This window comes from Plectropomus leopardus, chromosome 3 (assembly GCF_026936395.1).
Source record: "Plectropomus leopardus strain MGB_pleo_1.0 chromosome 3, ASM2693639v1, whole genome shotgun sequence".
Lineage (NCBI taxonomy): Eukaryota > Metazoa > Chordata > Actinopteri > Perciformes > Serranidae > Plectropomus > Plectropomus leopardus.
In genome coordinates this window covers 37,627,957-37,649,050 of record NC_142178.1, presented here as the reverse complement: position 1 = coordinate 37,649,050, position 21,094 = coordinate 37,627,957, and the positions used below count along the sequence as shown (strand labels likewise).

The window sequence follows — 21,094 nt, the reverse complement described above, 5'->3', positions numbered from 1 at the left end:
GGCTGCAGCTTTCAAAGGGTTATTAAAAAAGCAATGCAAACATATCACAGTTGTCAAAAGGATTTTGACTTTTCTATACATTTTCTCCTCCAGATGCTCCGAAGCGTCTCTCTGTGTCAGTGAGTCCCTCTGCTGAGATAGAGGAGGGCAGCTCAGTGACTCTGACCTGCAGCAGTGACGCTAACCCAGCAGCTAAATACACCTGGTACAAGGAGGATGAAGAGTCACCAAAAGCATTCAGACAGATCTTCATCATTACTGAAATCAGAGCCGAACACAGCGGGAATTATTACTGTGAAGCCCAAAATAGCAGAGGACGTCAAAACTCCACTTTACATCTCATCATTGTATCCAGTAGGTGCTATTAATGTGTATGTCCATAGCTCATTCATTCATTATTTTACATTCAAGAAGAAGTATGTCTAAATATCATTATCACTGTTTTCCAGGTTCAATGAAATCCGTAGCTGCTGGATCAATCACCGTGATTTTTCTGGCTCTCATTTTCCTTTCTGCTTTCCTGTTGATGAGGTGAGCAGCTTGTTTTACTGCGTTCATATTCAGAAACGCACCTTAAGTCAGGTCAGTCGTTAAATCATTTTATTTGATGATTCATTTGCTTGTTGATTCACTTTTTTGTAACCCAGAAGAAAAAAGTCTTTGGAGCAAACCCTCGAGCCAAGAGTGAGACAAGACAACAAACTTCAGGTGAGGAAAAAGAGTTCAGGTGTCCACTTTCACCTGGAAACTTGTTTTAAAAGTGCTTTATATCCTTCTTTGAAGATTTTTCTCCTCAAGCTGAATCTTTATCTTTTAGCGAGGCATGTGGGAATATGTCAGTGTCGGCCAATTATAAAACAGTTTGTCTAAGTGAAAAAAAACGCAATAAAGGTGTAGTCCGTTTACCATTTCTGTCCGTCTCCCCCTTTTGTTTTTTTTAAATCCTGTTCATTTCCATTCATTGTCCATTTGTCACAACTTTGTTTTCCTTTGCCCACTTATTCTTTTGTCCTAAAGATTTAAGCTGAAATGTCTCCCCGTCATAATTCCTTCAGTATTCATCATTCAGTAGGTTTATTCTGGGAGCCAAAATAAGTTATGTAATGTAATGTAATTCTGTTTAGACAAGGACAGTGTGCAATAAAACATTAGCCTTATATAAAACAAGGAGAGATGCATTGTACCACGTTTTAGCAAAACCAATGTTTTCCACCCATAGACTATGGGCATGTAGGTGGAATAAATAAATAAATGACAACATTTGATTCAATAAAGTACAAAACATCATACAACATTCATAAAATTTTACAAATAGTATTATCCCCATATCTGCATACATATCTGCAGAGGTCTCTTTCTTTCCAAAATGATCGGACATGTTGATTTAAATACGTAAAAACACAGAAAAAAGCTCTACATCTAAAGCTCTTGCCGTGAGAGCAAAGAGATGCAAGAACGTGAATGTCTCTATCTAGAGTGTTTGGTTTGTTTGTTCTGGGCTTCTACAGAAACATATGCAACATGGTGATCTCCGTAGATGAGAATATACTCCCTATGTAAATATAAACTACTCTTTCTTAGGTAATAAAAACATTACAATTCTTATTTTCAGGTAATTATACACTAAATAAGACATACTTATTATATTATATTCCTGTTCTGCCGATAAATCCCCTTAAATCCGACACACTGGACATATAAATCATAAAGTGCGGAGACAGGGACACTTTAAACTAGTAGTTTTACAGTAGTAGTATTACAATACTAGTATTCTAGCATTGTAGGTGATGTATTTATTGGTCCTCTTATTACTGGATTACTGTAGGCAGGTTTCCCCTGCAGGAAGTTGGGGGTAGTTTTATGGCGTCTCGTCCGTTGGTGTGTCTGCTCTGCAGGAACCGCCCCTGTGGGACAGTTTTTGAGAACTTCTACAAAGATACAAGTCCCTGCCTTGGAGTGGGAACTGAAAAACTGCAGGGTCAGAGGTCAACAAGCGCCAATTTTAATACTGCGCTGATGTGATGTCATGCCTTTCCCGTTGGGAAAATTCACATGAACAACCTTTCATGTTGAAAAAAAAACTTGAAAATAATTTTCTGACACGAGTTGCCAACTTGACGTCATACAAACATAAACATGGCGTCCAAAAGTCAATGTTTGGTCAACGGTAAGAAACTTTTTTATTAATTCACATATGGAAACAGCAAAGAGAGGGAGGAGAGCTGGCATCAGGGTGAGGCTGACCTGACTTGGACTGAGAGCTGTTCCTCAGCAACAGGAGATCAGACTGCTCTTTGCACATCTTCACGAGACATGATTAACATCCCGGATCAAGCTGTTGCACTGGATGGCCGGACCTTGTTCAGAGCCAATAGGACACAAAACTCTGACGCAAATTCAAAAAGTGCTCTGCAGGAATTGTTTGATGCCATCAGCAACAGCATGCCCGAGCATCCAGATGGAATTTTTCATAGCAGCTGGAGATTTTAATCAACTCAACCTTCAACTATATTTTTTACGCTTATAAAATGACTAATAAATCTAACCTGTACCTTATTCCTTGTACCTTGAAACAACTTTCAACTTCTTGTTTAACCCATCCATGTTGTTTCCGCTTTACGACCTCAAAGCACATGAACACAACAAAGCTGTAAGAGTGAGTTCCCAACTCGGAAACTACGATCTTCCGATATCACATGAACGCAGCATAAAGCCCCTCAGAGGAAGATGAAGAATGATTATGTAAACTCTGGAGTCCAGTGGGTCCTGCTGGGGATCTACGCTGATATAAAGACACAAATGCTGAGAGGAGCGACTACGAGGCCGTTCCTGTAAATAATCCTGTCTCCTGCAATGGAAACACAGGTAATCCTGTGTTTCCATTGTCAGGTAATCCTTGAACTTTATTGACCTCTACTGGTGATGAGCTGGAATTGCAAAAAACAGAGCTGACCTCAAACCCGTGGCTCACCTTTTGGCCTTGAAAATAAAGCTTAATCACACAACAGGAAACAATAAATAAATGCCAAATGCAAGACTTTATAGCGTCTGATGTATAATTTGTAAAGTCACTGCAACTGCAGAACAACATATTCACCTTTAACCCTGCAGGTGTGTTACTACATCATTTTGTTTTTCTACATGGTAATAAAAATCATACTTACACGCTGACCTATGTTGTTGTTCTTAATTACTGTTGTCTTAATGTGATGTTCACCCTTCAGGTAAACATGGTTACAGTGCGTGACGTCCCTTCAGCACCGAGACCGAGATCACAGGCAGAGCAGCAGGACGACCTCTGCTATGCCAGCGTGACCTTCTTGAAAAACCGGGAAGACCCTCTTTACTCCAACATCAGGCTCGGTCAGCCCATCAGACCCAAGGAGGTGGAAGAGGAGGATGATGAGGAGGATGAAGAGGAGGATGTGGAGTACACGGCCGTCATGTTTAAGAGTAACGGTGCAGCTACAGGGTGAGTCCATGAGAGTTTATTTCCTCCGTTTTACTGCATCTGCACCCTTTTTTTGAGTTAATTATTTGAGTTTTCTGAGATCTTATCGTAATTCTCAAAGTATGTTTTTTTACTCACAGATCAACACATCAGGAGGCTGCAGAGGATTCATCTGAACTGTACAGCACAGTCTGCAAAAATACAAGAGTATAAACAACACAAATCAGTGGGTGTTTCAGAAGGTTAACCCTTTGAAACCTGAGCAAATTGGCTTCACTTCTTTCAAAAACATGGGAAGAAGACAACGAGCAACTTAGCAAGACACTGCCCATATACGAGAGAAAAAAAGAAGAAAATTACCTGCAAAAAGACAGAAAAAGTATTATATATATTTTATTATTTTTTGTGTAACATAATTTTTAATATAAACTTATTAATATTTTTTCCTCCTACTTTACTATAATTTAAAATTTTCAAATAACCCTCCCCTCTTTAAAACAAACAAACAAAAAAAAAAAACAACAACAAAATTTAGGTAATTGTCTTGGCCTTTTTTACAAATATCTTGCAATTTTTGGGACATTTTATGTTGGTCAATGCCTTTCCCCCCATGTTTTCAAAAGAAATCAATTTGCTGAAATTTTGTTTCAAAGGGTCAAATAACTTGTGAAAGGCGTCTTTATGGAGCACAAGAAAACTGGTGTCGGAGGGTTAAACACAAAATTATGAAAACCTGATTGAGTTGAAATATTGGATTACCTATTGCTACGACATCCAGCCTGGTCATTTCTCTGGAGTAGCTTCAAGTATCAGTCAGCTTACATGTGGTTTACAAATACCGATGCAGTGTTTGCTTAAAAGTGTCACTAAGGAGCAATTTTTTATGCAAAAGCTACAAGCAAAGCATTTCCAACATCTCGCCAAGTACATACGGTCAACACGCTCTCGCCCCCCCTCGTTGAAGGTTGCAGCTTTGTCAGCGGACGTCAAATAACGCCACTCTGTCAGTGCCTTCAGTGTGTGAGCGTGGCGCCAAAAGCCGCCCACTGCTTCCAGCTAATGCAGCTGGACGGCAGCAGATGACAATGTGCTTGGACAGAACTGGTGGCGATGTTGTTATATGCTGGCATACAGCTGTGAATGGCATCAGGCGCGTCCACATGCAGCGTGCACAGGCGGCGTCATTTGAGAACACAACTGGACAAAACTGATGGTGGGTGGGTCCCACAAACACCTGCCGGGAATTTGCTTCCCGTGTAGATGTGTGCTTTTTTTTCTACATCTTTGTGATGAGGAAAAACAGTGTGAAGAAGAACTCAGGAGACTTTGAGGATTTACACACAGGATTTAATAAAGACTCGATCGCGATACAGAGATTCTTAAGGTGTCCCCGTCTGAGGCTCGTACTTAACCACAACAGTCCTCCGAAGGAAGACATAACATGTTCCCAAATAAGGTTATTTTGCATGCATCCATGAGTGAGACAAGAGTCTATTGGTCCCTAAAGGTAAACAAACAAGTGTGCTCACCCTTTTTCCTCTAAATCAGCTTGCCTGTTTTTCCAACTATGCAACTGCACACCCCCAAGAAGAGACACTGAGGCCATGTCCATATGGAGACACGTTTAGGTGTATCCGCAGTTTTTTATCGTAGGGCCATTTCGTCCACATCGAACCAGCGTTTTGGAAGCTTGAATACGCTAATTTTTGAAAGTGGGTCCCAGAGAGAACAAATCTGAAGACACCACCCTTGAGTTTCCGTGTTTACAACCCATATGCATCTTTCCTGAAGCGGTGATGCTATAGGCCCGTATCACTCACCACGTGCCTCTTTTGCCTAAACATAACCGTCTGTGACTTTGTTGCCTGATCCTAACACCGCTGACAGTCCGCGCTGTTGTGTAAACATAAGGACTGCGCTGCTTCATCCCACCATGTGCATTTGTTGACGTCATGGTAACAGCACACCGGGACGCAAACAGCTGATGCAGATGAACGCCTTAAATGTCGTATGTAGACATTCATAGTCACTGACAGAGTGGCACCATGTGATGAGTCGGATGAGAACGTGCTGGTTGTTGATGTTTGGGATCAGCGTGCTGATTACCACCTGTTAAATGCACTGTTGTTTTTTTTAAAAATACACTTCCGTTTTCACAAGAAATGTTCATTTTCTGCTTGTTAGATGCAGTCTTTTTCAAAACAAACTCAAAAACATCTGTAAAATACTTTGTACTTATATTTATTTTCCTGTGCAACAAAAGCAACAGGTTAGGGTTAGCAAAAAAACATCATGGTTTGGCTTAAAACTCAGGGACTTTCCAGATCTTTGAATTAAGAAGTTGCAGGTGTCATTAGAAACTGACGCTGCTCAGCAGAGTATCACAAAGCCGTGAACAACGAAATCACTTCCAAAAAGCACAGACTTTCTCTGTTCCTCTGTTTATTCACTTCATCAGCTTTTTATTGTCAAATATTGCAGATATTCTGCTCATTTTCTCATCTTTTACTTATGGCGCATCACAAGTTATATTTTGTTGAATTTAAAATGATTTTACTGTTGTTTTGTCTGCATTTAAAGCTCAGCTTATTATTTTTGTATTGATTGCACTGATTGCTATTGTTTAAATATTCTGATATTTTATTCTATAATAAACTTTCTTGTTAATAAATCCTTCCAAGTGTCAACATGTTTGTGAAGTGCTCATTCTCCCCTAAAAGAGACTTAAAAGCTCCCCTGAAACTAAACAACTTTGAGATTTTGGCATCTCAAAAGTGATTACTGCTGCATGTTGGAAGTTGATAATTGTGATTTCAAATTCCTTACCTCTGTTTAAAATGCATCCCTGTGCATCTCCTCGGAAAAACATGGACACCTGCAACAAAATGATGTTAGTAGGTCATGCTTGTGAGCTTCCCTACTTGCTAACCCATCAGACAGATGGACACAAACACCTCATAAAATACTCAGATCTTCTTCTGTGGCAGTCTCCACTATAATTGGTGTCATCGCATTTCAGTGTGATGACACACAAGCCCTTTTTACACAGATATCTTTCAATACAGAGACCATTTCAGCGCAGTTACTACCTACGACTTACTCCCCAAATCCAGCGATCGTACCTTTTACACAGAATGGCCAAGCTGCAATATTTGCTCCTTTAACAGGCAGTGTACACACACACACACACACACACACACACACACACACACACACGCAATCTCATGCCAACTTGTCACATGGTGCTGCTCTGTCAGTGAACCTCTGCGTTTACTTGTGACATTTTAAATATCCTTCTGCATCAGCTGTTTACACCAGCTATTACCGTGATGTCAGCAAATTTTAAGGTCATTTTCTTGTATGTTTTACTAATTTCTGGTTTTTTTTTTTTTTTTTTTTTTTTTTTTTTTTTACAAATTTTCAGGTAATTTTCTTGAGCTTTTTATTTCTTACTGATTTATCATCATTTCTTCTTTTGTTGCACATTGCCCTGTTCCAGTGGTTTTTGTAATAAATCAAGCCAGCTTGTTCAGGGGTAACTACAGGGCTGATGGGGAAGTGGGAACAGGTGAGCAGGTAGGCGGGGAAGGTCAGGGTGATGGAGGATGGCGGCTGCATGACATGAAGGACTGGAAGGATCTGAAATGGCAGAGAAATGAAGCAGGCGAGAAGATGTGACACTTAAACTAAACAATTCTATTTTTGTCTGTCAGTATAAGAGGAAGTTCATGCACAAAACAACAGTTATTTCTTCATTTACATTCGAGGGTGTACAAACATGCAGCGGCTCAGGCTTGTTAATGATATAAAGAGGAAGGAAGATTTTATCAGCTGTGTCGTTCAGCCGTGTCTACAGAAGACAAGTGTTAATGCAAGACCACATCCTTTTCTGTAGAGCTCCTTTAAATACTGGACAGTTTCCACCCTCTGAGAGATGAGCGGAGCAGCGATGGGTCTAACATCAGCAGCGAGGGGGTTTATCGTCTTTCTTCTCTCAGTACAAGGTAATCTACATTTCTATTATAATGTATTTAGAACAATTATTTTAAAAGGGCGATGAGCAACTTGGCCAGAAATGTTTCACAAATTGCAAAAAAACAAAAGATTCAGAAAATGTTAGTTTTGAAAAGCCAGGGGAAATTTTCTTTGGGAGAAATAGAACGATATATTTTTAATTAAATATTTAATATTGTTTTACAGAATTACTATAATTTTCAAATTTTGTTTTTCTTTTCTTTTTTGTGTGCTAATTTTCAGGTCATTTTCTTATACTTTATACCTTTGTTTTTTGCAAATTTTTTGGTCCATTTTTTTTTTTAAAGATGTTTGTTGCCTTCTTCCCAAGTTTTGACAGAAATTAAGGTTTCAAAGGATTACACCAATTTTAAATTTAAAATCGATCATAACTGAGTAAGTCTTGTCATTTTTCAAGTCATTTTTCCCACATACAGAAACTTTAAAACACTCAAAGGAAGAAAAACTGAGAGTCAGTTCAGTTGGTTGGACTAAATACAAACCTCTGTCGACAGACGAGACGTGATTGTTTAATTTAGAGCTATGTGTTGTGTGCAGACCGCTCTCCGCACCATATGCAGTATTGTTCTCTGTATCATCTCTCATGCTAATTAGGAGAAAGAGAGAACCAAATGTTGAAAAAAAAAAAAAGATCAAATATCTCATGAATTCTTTAAAGTGTAAAATCAAACAGCGTGGCACTGACCTCAGCTTGGCATTTTAGTTACACCAATAAAACTTTATATTACCATCATACTGGTGAAGAAGAGTTTCACAACCGCATTCTGCATTTCTCTGTAGTTTCACACTCATGACCTCGCCACAAACAGGAACCAAACTAAACAAACAAATCATCTTTTCCACAAACCGCACTTTTTGTAATAATTAGTATTCTGCTTTCTTCTTCTCCTCTGACAAAATGCATCTAAGTTTCAATGTTTTTTCATTTCTTTCCTTCCCCTTCAAACACTGCGATGCGCTTCTTTACTGCACATAGATATTAACTACGGAAATACAGTTTGCATGATGCTGAACTCTTTTCTTTTCTCTCTGTCACACTCACGTCCAAGTTCATCCAGTGGCAAAAATTAGGACAAGTCTGCAAATAAATAGAATGTATCAAGAGAATTAAACTGGACACTTTGTTTTTAACAAAGGTGTGAAGTCATTGCTGGAGGAGAAACAACTTTGTTTCCACACTTAAAACAGGTATAGGATCATGAATGTTTAGTCTCCGCACACAGAAATTTTATATCAGTATTTCTATTGTATTTGTGATTACCTATATTTCTTTTGTATTTATTTCCCTCTTCTTTCTCTGTATTTCAATTTGTAATTTCTTAAAGCCGCTCATGGACAGGTGTTGCAAATTAGCATTTTGCTATAAACACTCAAAGCAGTGCATCTGGGACTTGAGCATGTCTGAATGTTACGGCACCAGTGTTACTGTATGTCCATGTCAAATAAACAAATAAATAAATACATTCACAGGCCCATACCACTTAGCCCTAACCTCTCCATTTTGTGCGTGCACGTCTAGGGGAAGGATCCTCCGATTATTGTTGGGATAGAAAGGTATGGTGATGAATAAGAATAGAAGAATAAATGTTAGAGCTGTTAGATTATGCAAACTACTGTCTCCAGTAGTTTGCATAATCTAACATAATAATAGACATCTAACATAATAATAGACATAATAATAGGTATAATAGACTCTCCTGTCTACATTTGCACCAACATAAGATAACAAAACATGACGTAATGACATGATGATGTGGAGGACAAACGTTTTAGCTTTAAATGAATGTTGTAACTATTAGGGTTGTATTTTGGACTTATTTAAAAGGATCTTGCACCAACACCCTCTGTTGTTAAATAGTTAAAATAAATGCAGTCATTTAAAGTTGTATGTCTCTCCTCTAGCCAAAAAATAAAGCAAAGGTCACCTCTTGATTTGGAGGGTATGTAATATTTCATACCTCTATACCTTCAGACTTAAAATTACACTATAGAAACCCACAATACGTTAAGAAAAGCAACATTTACACTCTCATTTTCCTTCTCAAACAGAGTAATACAACTGCACACTTTTTGAATTCAACTTTCTCTCAGTAACAGAAGACCGACGAGACTTAATTACCCCGTTAACTCATCAACTCAAACACACTTCATTCAAACTCAGTAGAAAAAATAAAAATAAATTTAACTCACCCAAACCATCTAGGTTACTCTTGTTGGTAATATATTTTTAACTTTACTGTTCCAACAATCACCAGCTGCAGTTTGATTGAAATAAACCTTTAATTCACAGAGTTAGATGTAAAAAATGATCTCTCTCTATCTGCTGGCCGCCGCTGTTTACAATCCTGTAACGTCTCCCTCCACCATTAGGTGTCGCTGTGTCTTTCAGCTCTGCTACCTGCCTGTTTCAGCAGTAGAGACAGAGGATGGAGGTCTGGTGGTCCGTGCTGTGCACTGCATACAATACCTTTCATAGAAAGCGGAACGCCTGTATTGATGACAATATTGAAAAACGTGATTTGGGGTTTTCTAAATACCTTAGAATACCGTGATACAGCCCGAGTATCTGATGGTCCGAGTCTGATTGTGGTCTCTGGTGTACTCTGTGTTTCAGTGATACAGGGTCAGGATGACTGGGGAGTGACTTACACTTCTCCTCAGATCTGTGCCTTAAAGGGAACAACAGTGGAAATTCGCTGCAGCTACAGATACCCGTCCAGACTAAATGAGGGTGATACTACAGCTGAGAGAACATTTTGGACTACTGACAGACGGCTTGTGGACCTGAGACTCGACTCAAACTACGCAGGTCGTGTGCAGCATCACTGCGATAAGAGGGACTGCACTCTGAGAATCAGAGACGTGAGAGAGAGCGACTCAGCTGAGTTCAAGTTCAGATTCATAACCCAAAGCAACAGTTACACTGGTTTACCTGGAGTCCGACTGACTGTCACAGGTAACAATTTTGTCCTAAACTCTACAGGTTAAAGGAGACATATTATGCTTTTCCTTGTTTTTATTATACAATAGTACAGTGTCAGATGTTCATATTAAAACAGCAGTGTGTAGGATTTAGTGGTATCTATAGTAATGAGGATTATAAATTGCAACCAGCTAAAACTGCTCCCTGTTGACAACTGTGAACTCCTGGTTAGAATTCCTTCAGTGTTTATTGTTTGGGAGGTTTAATATCCGCAGCGGTCTCTTCCTCTCCAAAACACACGGATCAGATGATTAAAACCTGTACAAAACAATAAAAAAAAACAAAACTTTACGTTACAAATCAGTATTTCTCTGTTGCCGTTTGTAACACCAGCAAACGTAATAAAATCTGCAGTTTTTAGTGCAGAAATCTCACAAACATAATACATTTCCCACAAATGTAAAAGCAGTTGCCTTCTACAAACGTCATACGAAATTTCCTGCAAATGTCCAGAAAAGACATCTATACTACATCCAGAAAAGACACGTGTACGATGTCCAGAAAAGACATCGATATGACGTACGTAGCGTAGATGTCTTCTCTGGACGTAGTATAGATGTCTTTATTGGACGATGCACAGATGTCTTTTCTGGATGTCATGAAGATGTCTTTTCTGTGTGACATATAGATGTCTTTTCTGGATATTTGCAGGAAATTTCATATTAAGTTTTCTGTTGGCATTTTCTAGGATATTATGTTTGTAGTAAAAGTATCATGTTTGTGGAATTGTTCCATTAAAAGCTGCAGATTTGTACATTGTTTGTGATTTATTACGTGTGTTTGTGTTACACCGTTCAGCTGATCGAGGGCAGGCACGTGCTGATGTGTGCTCACTGTTTTTTCTCTGATAAAATAAGATCCAGACGTTCAGGCAGGATTTTACTGGCAGCCCAATAATCGGTAACATACTCTTGTGTGTGTCCTTGTGAAAGTCGTATCTAGCCAGCCGCCCAAAGATGTGTCCTTGCATCACCCATTTAATCGAGGGTGCTTTGGGACGTGACTTTTGTCCAACTACACTGGCAACCAGGTTCTGATCCATTTCTCTTTCTGCAGTTTTTTAATACCTAATAGCGTGAATTTCGTTCACCTTTGTCCACAAAAATAAGCCTTTTCCCACCACTGGTTTTTAATACGAGGGCTTATAGATCTAAGAATACTCCGAATATACATGAATGCATTCAAATGATTTTTGATCATGACTGAAAGGATACACGCACACATGTAAATATTCATTTATTCCTTTATCCATTCATTAATTTATTTGCCATTTAGGCTTCAATAGTCCTAAAAGTGGTGTTCATTTATTACTGAACAAAATGTGTATCATAAATATTTGCTTTCCACAGGACTTATTTTCTACTTTGCTCCAAAACCAATGGAAAAATCATTTCAGGCTCTTTGAGGAGTGAACCAGGGCAACGCTAACTTCAGCATCGGTCTAAGGAAAAAACATTTTCTATTATATCTTAATGACCGTTCCAGCACAGACTAAATGAGGAAAATAAACACACACACGCACACACACCACCAAAAAAACAGAAATACTTGTTTAAATGAGTATATTAGGTCCTCTTTACCTCCAGGAGCTCGACAGTTCGAAAACATAACTGTACATTTGTGAAATGTGTGTGAGATGACAGCTCAGTCTAAAATATTATTTTTGTTTATTTACATATTCAGGTTTCCAGGTGCAGATGAGCAGAATACAATCATGTCGTATTGAAGCCTGTACACATGCAGAGCTGAACTGTCACAGCAGTTGTCCTCTAACTGATCGTCCCTCCTACATCTGGTACAAGAATGGACAGAAAATGGACAAAGTAGAGAAATCCTTTTATCATTACTTTTATGCTGCAGACAGCTATTCCTGTGCTGTTACAGGACACAAGGATGTCCCCTCTCGTTCAGTGTGTAAGTTTACTCTGCTGTCCTCCACTAACATGCTGCTGCTGTGTTGAACTTTTCAGCTGATGTTCTGTAACATGACGTCACGCTTCTTTAACATGAGTGACTTTATCCATAGAAACAAAACAAGCTGTGAGTTACTGCAGTAAAGACTTTAATCTTCATGATAATAATCAAACGTATTTCTTTGTTTAGGTGTCCATGGTCAGTCCTGCAACAGAGTGACGTACGATGACAGAAACATCTGTGCTTTCAAAGGCTTAACAGTGTACATTTCCTGCAATTACAACAGTTATGAATCTATCAGAACTAAGTTCTGGTTCAGGTTTGATCAGTCGGGGTATAACACTCGACCTAAGGACCTGAGTAAAGACCCCCAGTATGCGGGTCGTGTTTTGGTCTTTGAAAATGAGAGAGGACGACGCTCCACTCTGAGCATCTCTGACCTGAGAGAGAGAGATTCAGCAGAGTATCACTGCAAATTCACAACAGGAAACTATGAATGGGAGAGTAGTTTACCTGGTACAACTCTGACCGTCACAGGTAAACACAAACTGATGATAAAGTTACCGCAGCAGAATTTAATGTAATTATCAGAGAATATGTGCTTTCTCATTGAAAAAGATCATTTTGATACATGAATGGTAAGGTAAAAGCTTAGATGTTGTTAGATTCAATAGGAGATTAAAGTGTGCATTGATAAGTGGTAGACTGTGCACGGTGCAAGTTAATGTCATCATGGTTCTTTGTTCACAGATCCAGATTTACAGGTGCAGGTGATCTGGTCTCCTGCTGGTCCAAAGCTGATCTGTCACAGCAGCTGTCTGCTCGTTGGCCGTTCTTTCTTCGTTTGGTACAAGAATGACACAATAATTTTAGGAGAAACATCTTTTTCTTATGGAGGAAAAGTTGATCCTGCAGACAGTTATTCCTGTGCTCACCAGCGTCACCGCTCTCCTTCAGTGTGTGAGTTTACTCCCCAATCTCACAACTTTAAACTTTTACATTCTCCTGGAAGCAAGTTGCCAAAAATACAAATGACAGCCAGTGTGTATTTGTACCTGCTGCATGTATAAAGATGCAGCAGTTTGCCAAATCATCCTAGCAGGGTGTAATTATCAGCAGGCCGGTTCTCATTACAGATTTGTGCAAATCTTGAGCGACATTTTCGAAATGTTGATACAACACAATTGTATGATGACGGCGTTTCCACTGAGTGATGCTCTGCGACTTCTCCTCCCGTGATAACAGTCCTAGAAGAGATGGATGTTCAAAACATCAGCAGCTTTATTTCTCCCCTCATGCAAGCGTAAAAACATTTTTGCAATAACTGAGTTTCTTTGAAACTGACGTGTTTCCATTATTTTATTTCAGTTTGCGCAACTGAAGGGTTAATGGAAACCCACCTATTGTGTTTTTACAACTTGTTTCTGTTGCCACCAAATGACAAAAAAGTTTTGCGAGAAAAATCAGACACAAAATTCAACCCAAAGACACAGGTGTGCTGGCTTCTCGATTTACGCCCTGTTTCAGGGTTATTCCTGAGATCGACACACAGTGGCAGTAATGCTTAAAGAAGTGAAGGAATTTGTGAGGCCGTCAAGCAAAAATTGATGTTAAAAATGTGTCCATATATGAAAATTGTTGATTAACACGTGTACATATATTTTCTCTTCCAGATGCTCCAAAGCGTCCCTCTGTGTCGGTGAATCACTCTGCTGAGATAGAGGAGGGCAGCTCAGTGACTCTGAGCTGCAGCAGTGATGCTAACCCAGCAGCTAACTACAGCTGGTACAGGAAGAACCAAACACTGCTCAGTGAAGGACCACAGTTTGTCTTCAGCTCCATCCAGTCCTCTGATTATGGACAGTATTACTGTGCAGCTGAGAACGAGCTGGGGAGAAGGACGTCTACATATGTATTTGTTAATGTGAAATGTAAGTAAAAAAAAAAAAACCCTTGCTAATTTAAAATAGCCCAAATATAATAACGATTATAATAATAGATTTAATTTGTAATGCACTTACAAGGTAAAAGCATCTATTTAACAAAGGACTGTTTTTTGCAGATGTCTTGCTTTTTTTCCTGATCAGTGACTGCAGTCAGTGTTGTAAGAGCCTGTTATAATCACTATTGGCATTTATATTAACTGCACTGTTGAGGAAATTCAAAACGTCACATTCATCAAAAGACCTCCTCCAAAGTTTCAGATGCTGCAACGCACTAAAACTCATAAAAATCTATGTCAAATCTTTTCCAGATGCTCCAAAGCGTCCCTCTGTGTCAGTGAGTCCCTCTGCTGAGATAGAGGAGGGCAGCTCAGTGACTCTGAACTGCAGCAGTGATGCTAACCCAGCAGCTAACTACACCTGGTACAAGGAGAACCAAACACTGGTTCATGGACCAGAAGGCATTTATCGTTTAACCTCCATCAGCTCTGAGGACAGAGGGAACTACTTCTGCAAGTCTGAGAATCAGTATGGACAGATCAACTCTTCATCTCAATACTTTGATGTCAAGTGTAAGTAGAAAACATAAGCAAATCATTTAGACAGTGTATTTGTAAGTAGAGGCATGCAAGTCAAAAACTGGATGACTTTAAGCTTGCAAAAACATTATCATGTTCTAAAGAAGCAACACTTCAACAGTCCTTTACCTCCTTCATAATGTAGCAGTGGTCTCAACTTAAAAGGATAGTTCACCCAAAAATGAAAATTCAGTAACACCCTCATGTCAATGGGAAGTCAGGTGAAGTTTTATAGTTAACAAAACTCTGCCGGCATTTCACGGGGAAAGGGTGTTGCACTCATCTCCCAAACAATTGAAGAAAATGGTGACCAGGTTTCAAACATTGAAACATATCGGAAAACCACAAAATGTCTCCATACTGCTCGTCTTAAACAAACAAAGTGTCCTGAAGCCCCAGTGTGCCAGCTTGTTTTGAAAAACGTCACAGGCCAAATGTTTCAAGCCTTGCTGTAGCCTGTAGCTCCTTGTGTGGGAGCCACAATGGTGTTTGCATGCTAACGAGAGTTGCTGTATCTGTACATCAGTGTCTACATGCTACCAGAAGCCTCCTCTACTCACAGCAGTTTTAAATACAACAAAAGGACTTGCTGCTTGCTGCTCACTCCATAAGTCTCTCTCTCTGTCTGTGTTTGGGGGAGGCGTTCAGGTAGCATTTAAATTCTGATGCACAGATACAGCGAGCTCTTGTTAGTCTTGCACAAAAGCACACATACTTGAACGCTGCTCCCACAATAGGAGCTACAGGCTACAGAGAAGCTAAAACCATGACGCCAGTGACGTTTTTCAGAACAACGTGACACACTGGGGCTTCAGGACATTCGGACTGTCTGAGCAATATGAAGACTTTTTGTGATTTTGTTACGTTTTTTTGTTTTTTACGTTTAAAGTCCTGGTCACCATTTGCTTCCATAGTTTGGGAGATGAGTTCAACAGTTTTGTGGATTATAAAACTTCACCTGACTTTACATCAGCATGAGGGTGAGTAGATAATGACTGACTTGTTTTTTAAATTTTTGGTTGAACTATACTTTTAACTTCCTGTCACATGTGAATGTTGATTAATTCTTACGTTTTCTCCTCCAGATGCTCCAAAGCGTCCCTCTGTGTCAGTGAGTCCCTCTGAGATAGAGGAGGGCAGCTCAGTGACTCTGACCTGCAGCAGTGATGCTAACCCAGCAGCTAACTACACCTGGTACAAGGAGGATGAAGACTCACCAAAAGCATCCGGACAGATCTTCACCATCACCGAATTCAGAGCTGAAGACAGCGGGAATTATTACTGTGAAGCCGAGAACAACAGAGGACGACGTAACTCCACCTTACGTCTGATTACTGTGGCAGGTGAGTTATGTGCAGTCACCTACGTGCACCTCTTTTAAAGATGGTATCATAAATCTTTCACACAACCTGGACTTAACTGTCTCCTGTAAAGAGAAAGAAAAGGTGAAAAATGTCTCAATGCAATTCATGCACCGATGTTAAAACACAATGGACCCATCACTTTTGTGTGTCTCTGTCATTGTTGTATCTTGTTTCGGGGTGTCGTTTGAGGTATTCTTTATGTCTTTTGCATCTCTTTGGAGTTGTTATATGTTTTTTTTTGTGTCTCTTTGCAGTCGTTTTGGGTTTCCTTGCAGTTATTTTAAGTCTCTGAGGTAATTTTGTGTTGTTTATTTAGAGTTTTTTTTTATGTCTTTGTTGTCATTTTGTATGTCTTTTGAACTTCCTTTGCATCTCTTTATTCTCTTTTTTGGTCTCCTTTTGTTTGCTTGTGTTGTTTGGTAATCATTTGGGTCTCTTAATTTTGTTATGTTTATTAATCTCGTTGAGGTAATTTGGTGTGTCTTTGAGGTATTTTTCTTTCGCCACTATGTGTGGCTTTGTGTGTCTGTGGTTATTTTGTCCTTTTTTCTATTAATCGACGTGTCTTAGCAGTTCCTTTGCATCTCTTTGTGGTCATTTTGAGTCTCCTTGTAGTTGTTTAATGTCTCTTAGAAATAATTTGTGTCTTTTTAATTATTTTGTGTCTCCATCTGGTTGTTTTGTGACATTTTGTTGTTGTTTGAGCCCTTTTAAAGGTATTTTCATGACTTTGGTCGTTTTGTCCCACTTTTAAGTCATATTGTGTAACCTGGTAGTTGTTTTTTGTCTCTTTGTTCTTGTGTCTCTTTGTGATAATGTTGCCTAATTTTGCAGTTATTTGGTTTTTGTTTTTTTTAAGTTCCTTTGCATCTCTTTGTGGTCATTCAGAGTCTCCTTGTAGTTGTTTTGTGTCTCTGAGGTAATTTTGTGTCTCTGTGAGGTAATATGGTGTCTCTTTTGGTCTTTTTGTGTCCCTTTGTAATCATTTTTTGTCTCCATGTGGTTGTTTTGTGTCTGCTTTTAGTTATGTTGTGCGTCTCTGCAGTTACTTTGCATGTCTTTGTGGTCATTTTGAGTCTTTTCCGGTGTTGGTACTTCTTACTTTTATTGACCGTTTGCAAGTGAATGGCACGGGGCCCCTTGGCACTTTGGTCCCATGGGCCTGTAAGTAACACATCCATGATATAACCAAACATCTCCTGGAGATTTAGGTGCAGTTTATTAATCTGTATTTACTCAGAGGCCCTATTTTCCTTATCTATTCTAATTATTTCCATTTGATGATGCAGGTGCATGGAAATCAGCAGCTGTAGGAATTCTCACTTTTCTTCTCGTGGCTCTAATAGGACTCCTTGTTGTCTTCTTTTTGATGAAGTGAGCAATTCTGTGGTATTATATGTTCTCAAATTAATCTAAATTTTTATAATCACTTCCCTAAATAACATAGTTAATTCATTAAATTTCTCATCATCCCATCCAGAAGGAGTAAATCTCGCAGACAACAGTCTGATGGTGGAGAGAGATCCGGCGTCAACAGAGCGCAGGTGAGAAAAACGCATTGCAAAAAGAAAACATGCTCATCTTTTTATATTTAATTTAATTTCTTCCCTTTTTCAGATGTGATCTTCCTTTTTTCCTCCAAACTTTGTTTATTGATTTTTCACAAAATCCCAAAAGTTACAGTCACAGCCAGTCATCCAATAAACAATTGTCATTAGTTTTTTTAATAATTTTTATCTATCTCTGCATAATTTGGACACTGATTATGGACACGTGGCTGTTTGAGTTTTTTTTTTTTCTTTAAACATCACATTCAGATTTACTGTACATTGAACCCTGTTGTGTCTGCATGATGATGGAAATCTCAACTCCATGGTTGAGTACTATTAGTGAGAAAATACGTTTTAATTAATTTGGATACACAGACGTTAATCCAGTCACCAGAAGAAAATGTTGGCATTGTGGGTTTTATATGCATCATATCATCATAAAAAGAATATATCCGGCTTTATTGGCTTGAAAGGTGGTTGTTAAATTACTGAAACACTGCTGTTTTATGTGGTGGCACAGTAGCACACATGTGCATGTTATTACCAAGACATTGATGCTTTTCCTGAAAGATAATGGCACAAGAAGTGGTTGTTTTATACAGAGATATCGTTGTTTTTCCTGCCAGGATAGTGCCATGAAAAGTAATTGTTCTTTTTTACTGAGACATTACTGCTTTTCCAGCAGGTATTGTGGTCTTACTACCTAACTAACCTTGTTGATTTTCCTGCCTAAACCTAAACCCACATTAACCACAATTTGCATGATTTCAGCATATCTGCTACGTAGTAACCTGCAGACGTAACACACCTGTGGTTTGCAGAAACATACAATGCCAACACCTGCTGGCGATTGCAGGCTAGGAGGAGTGACTTTGAATCATCTCACTTTCTTACATGTGACTTTATTGGCTTCACTAAACTGAATTGTAGTTCCTAACAGTAACTTCCACCTTACCCTGCCACTTCATTTTATAATAATAATTGCTGATAATATCCAGTGAGAAGTTCAAAGTTTATTCTAGTACTTTAGTATCACATAAAATATTTTCTGGATTTAAAGACACAGCTAGATTTTCAGGCTCAGCAAAACAAAGTATGGAGTGTAGTGTTATGTAAATATTTGTCATGGTGATACGGGATCAGCCAGTTAAGGTAATGAACATAAAGCACTCAATTTAATTCACAATAGTGATTTGATTGCCTTAACCCTTTGAAACCTGAGTAAATTACCCTGTTCTTTTTCAAAAACATGAGGACGAGTTGGTGGTAACCCAAAAATTTGCATGAAATTTAAAAAAAGTTGCATGAAATTTAAATAACGTTGCAGGAAAATAAGTGAAAAAAAAGGAGAAAGAAAAGTACAAAAACCAAGAAAACCAAACCAAGAAAAATAATAAGAATAATAATAAGAAGAATTCTGTGACATAATTTTGAATATATAATTGTGATAATAATCATTGTAGCCTTCTGGAATTTCATTCCCTGTCTTTAAAGAAAATCAAAATCTACTAATTTCTTGCAGTTTGTGAATAATTCAATAATATAATCAAAAATATCAATAATAATAATAATAATAATAATAATAATAATAATAATAATAATAATAATTTTTTCTTTTTTGCCATTACTTAAACCAGTGTTCTAAGATTTTAAATACTATATATATAATATAATAATAATAATAATAATAATAATAATAATAATAATAATAATAATAATGATAATAATATATAGTTTAAATACATCTAAAAGGGAGTTTAAATGCAGCTCAGAAAACATGCAGTTGATTCGTTTCAAAGGGTTAACTTAGCAGTCTTTGAGCTTTAGAGACCTCTGCTGGTCAGCAGGAGTGATTGCAAAAGAAAAAAAACACCTCAGGCATTAAGAGCACAGTGTTTTGGATCAGAAAAGTAGGATTCATTTCATGACAAAGGCCATCGTGTGTCGTGCCCAGTAACTCTCAGTAGGCTTCTCTCAGTAGTTTTGAAGAATTGAAAAATAACCTCCCTAAATCCCACCTCAAAATCCAACTGGAATTTTACTATAAGGTTATTTTGTGCAACACGGCAATAATAAGAATTTGTCCTGTCAGCTGAACATGGGTCCAGTGTCCGACACCACATCAGCTGCAGCACAGAGACAACCAGCAGAACAGCAGGATGAACTTCAATACGCCAGCATCAGCTTCGCTCAGAGACAGGAGGACGCTCTCTACTCCAACATCAGGCCAGCGCAGACACAGAGACACACTGAGGACGAGGACGATGAGGTTGAATACACTTCTATCAAGCCTGACAGCAGTGCCTCAGGGTGAGCAAAGTTTTTACTGCTGCAGGATAAAAACATTAAAAAATAAACACTGGATTAAACTTTAGTTTTCTCTTCACAGAGCAAGACGTCAAGAAAATGGGGAGGATTTATTTGCTCTCTACAGCACAGTCACCAAATGAACACAACATGAATGTTTATTCCGTTATTCCTATGTTTTTTTGTGCACCTTAATTCAAGAGTCAGACACAATGAAGCTACAGATACTGTGAACTCCTCAGGACAGATATTTATTTGTTTGCTTGAAAACCTAGATCAACATCTCTTTCCATGTGCTTCATTCAGATGCCCTCACAAGTATTTAAACCTTCAAAATCTGAGATAATTGGTTTGCTTTCTTTTGAAACATGGACAAAAAAAAGGCAGATTTCTTGTAAATGGTAAGAAAGTACTAGATTTGGAAAAAAGCCAGTGAAAATGTCCCCAAAACTATATTTATAAGCATATTTACATATTTTCAAATATTTATTAATTTTTTTACAGAATTATTATTATTATTTTTTAACAATTTTAAAGTCTTTTCTTTTTTTTCCTTGTATTTTTTGTAACTTTTTTATGGCAAATTTTAAGTTAGTCGTTGTCTTACTCTTATTATTATTTTTATTGTTGTAGTTGTTGCTCACTTTTGTAATGCATTTTAAGTGGACTTTTTCTGCTTGTGTTTATTGTAACAATTTCAAGGAGACTTTTACTCGGTTAAATAAAGTATGTGTATAAAGGACATCAGGGCTGGACGATAAAATGACTGTCCGACGGTGTCTCCGCTGGTGTCTCCGACTGTCTGCTTGCTCTCATTCTCAAGACTTTTTTTGTGTTTTTGGGTTCCCAAAGGCTTTAATCATAGCTTTTGTCAGCACATTTTATACATGCATGCAAATTCATTTTTGCTTGAAAATGTTAGATTTAGTGTACGACGCTGCGTTGCAAATGTTCCTAATTCTGGTTTTC

General features: G+C 38.3%; 2 protein-coding genes across 3 annotated transcripts in view; both read left to right on the top strand.

Annotated features, from left to right (window-relative positions):
* LOC121965871 (uncharacterized) overlaps positions 1-6,126 on the top strand; it is a 33,309-nt gene extending 27,183 nt beyond the window's left edge. The window contains exons 8-11 of the mRNA XM_088074961.1: positions 450-531; positions 648-727; positions 3,241-3,472; positions 3,592-6,126. Coding sequence (XP_087931087.1) covers positions 450-531; positions 648-727; positions 3,241-3,472; positions 3,592-3,664 — 467 coding nt within the window. The 3' untranslated portion in view covers positions 3,665-6,126. The remainder of the gene's footprint in view (positions 1-449; positions 532-647; positions 728-3,240; positions 3,473-3,591) is intronic.
* A 913-nt stretch (positions 6,127-7,039) lies between these two features.
* Positions 7,040-20,869, top strand: LOC148190059 (B-cell receptor CD22-like). Of its 2 annotated transcripts, XM_088074953.1 has the most exons (12): positions 7,040-7,455; positions 10,101-10,442; positions 12,153-12,383; positions 12,573-12,920; positions 13,134-13,343; positions 14,057-14,314; positions 14,638-14,898; positions 15,990-16,247; positions 17,558-17,642; positions 17,749-17,812; positions 19,911-20,128; positions 20,208-20,869. In XM_088074953.1, the coding sequence occupies exons 1-12, from the start codon at positions 7,386-7,388 to the stop codon at positions 20,266-20,268; spliced, it is 2,406 nt and encodes an 801-aa protein (XP_087931079.1). In that variant the 5' UTR covers positions 7,040-7,385; the 3' UTR covers positions 20,269-20,869. The 2 variants fall into 2 exon arrangements, with proteins under 2 accessions (XP_087931079.1, XP_087931078.1); XM_088074952.1 differs by lacking the exon at positions 14,638-14,898 and having other exon boundaries at positions 7,055-7,455.
* Positions 20,870-21,094: the final 225 nt, after the last annotated feature.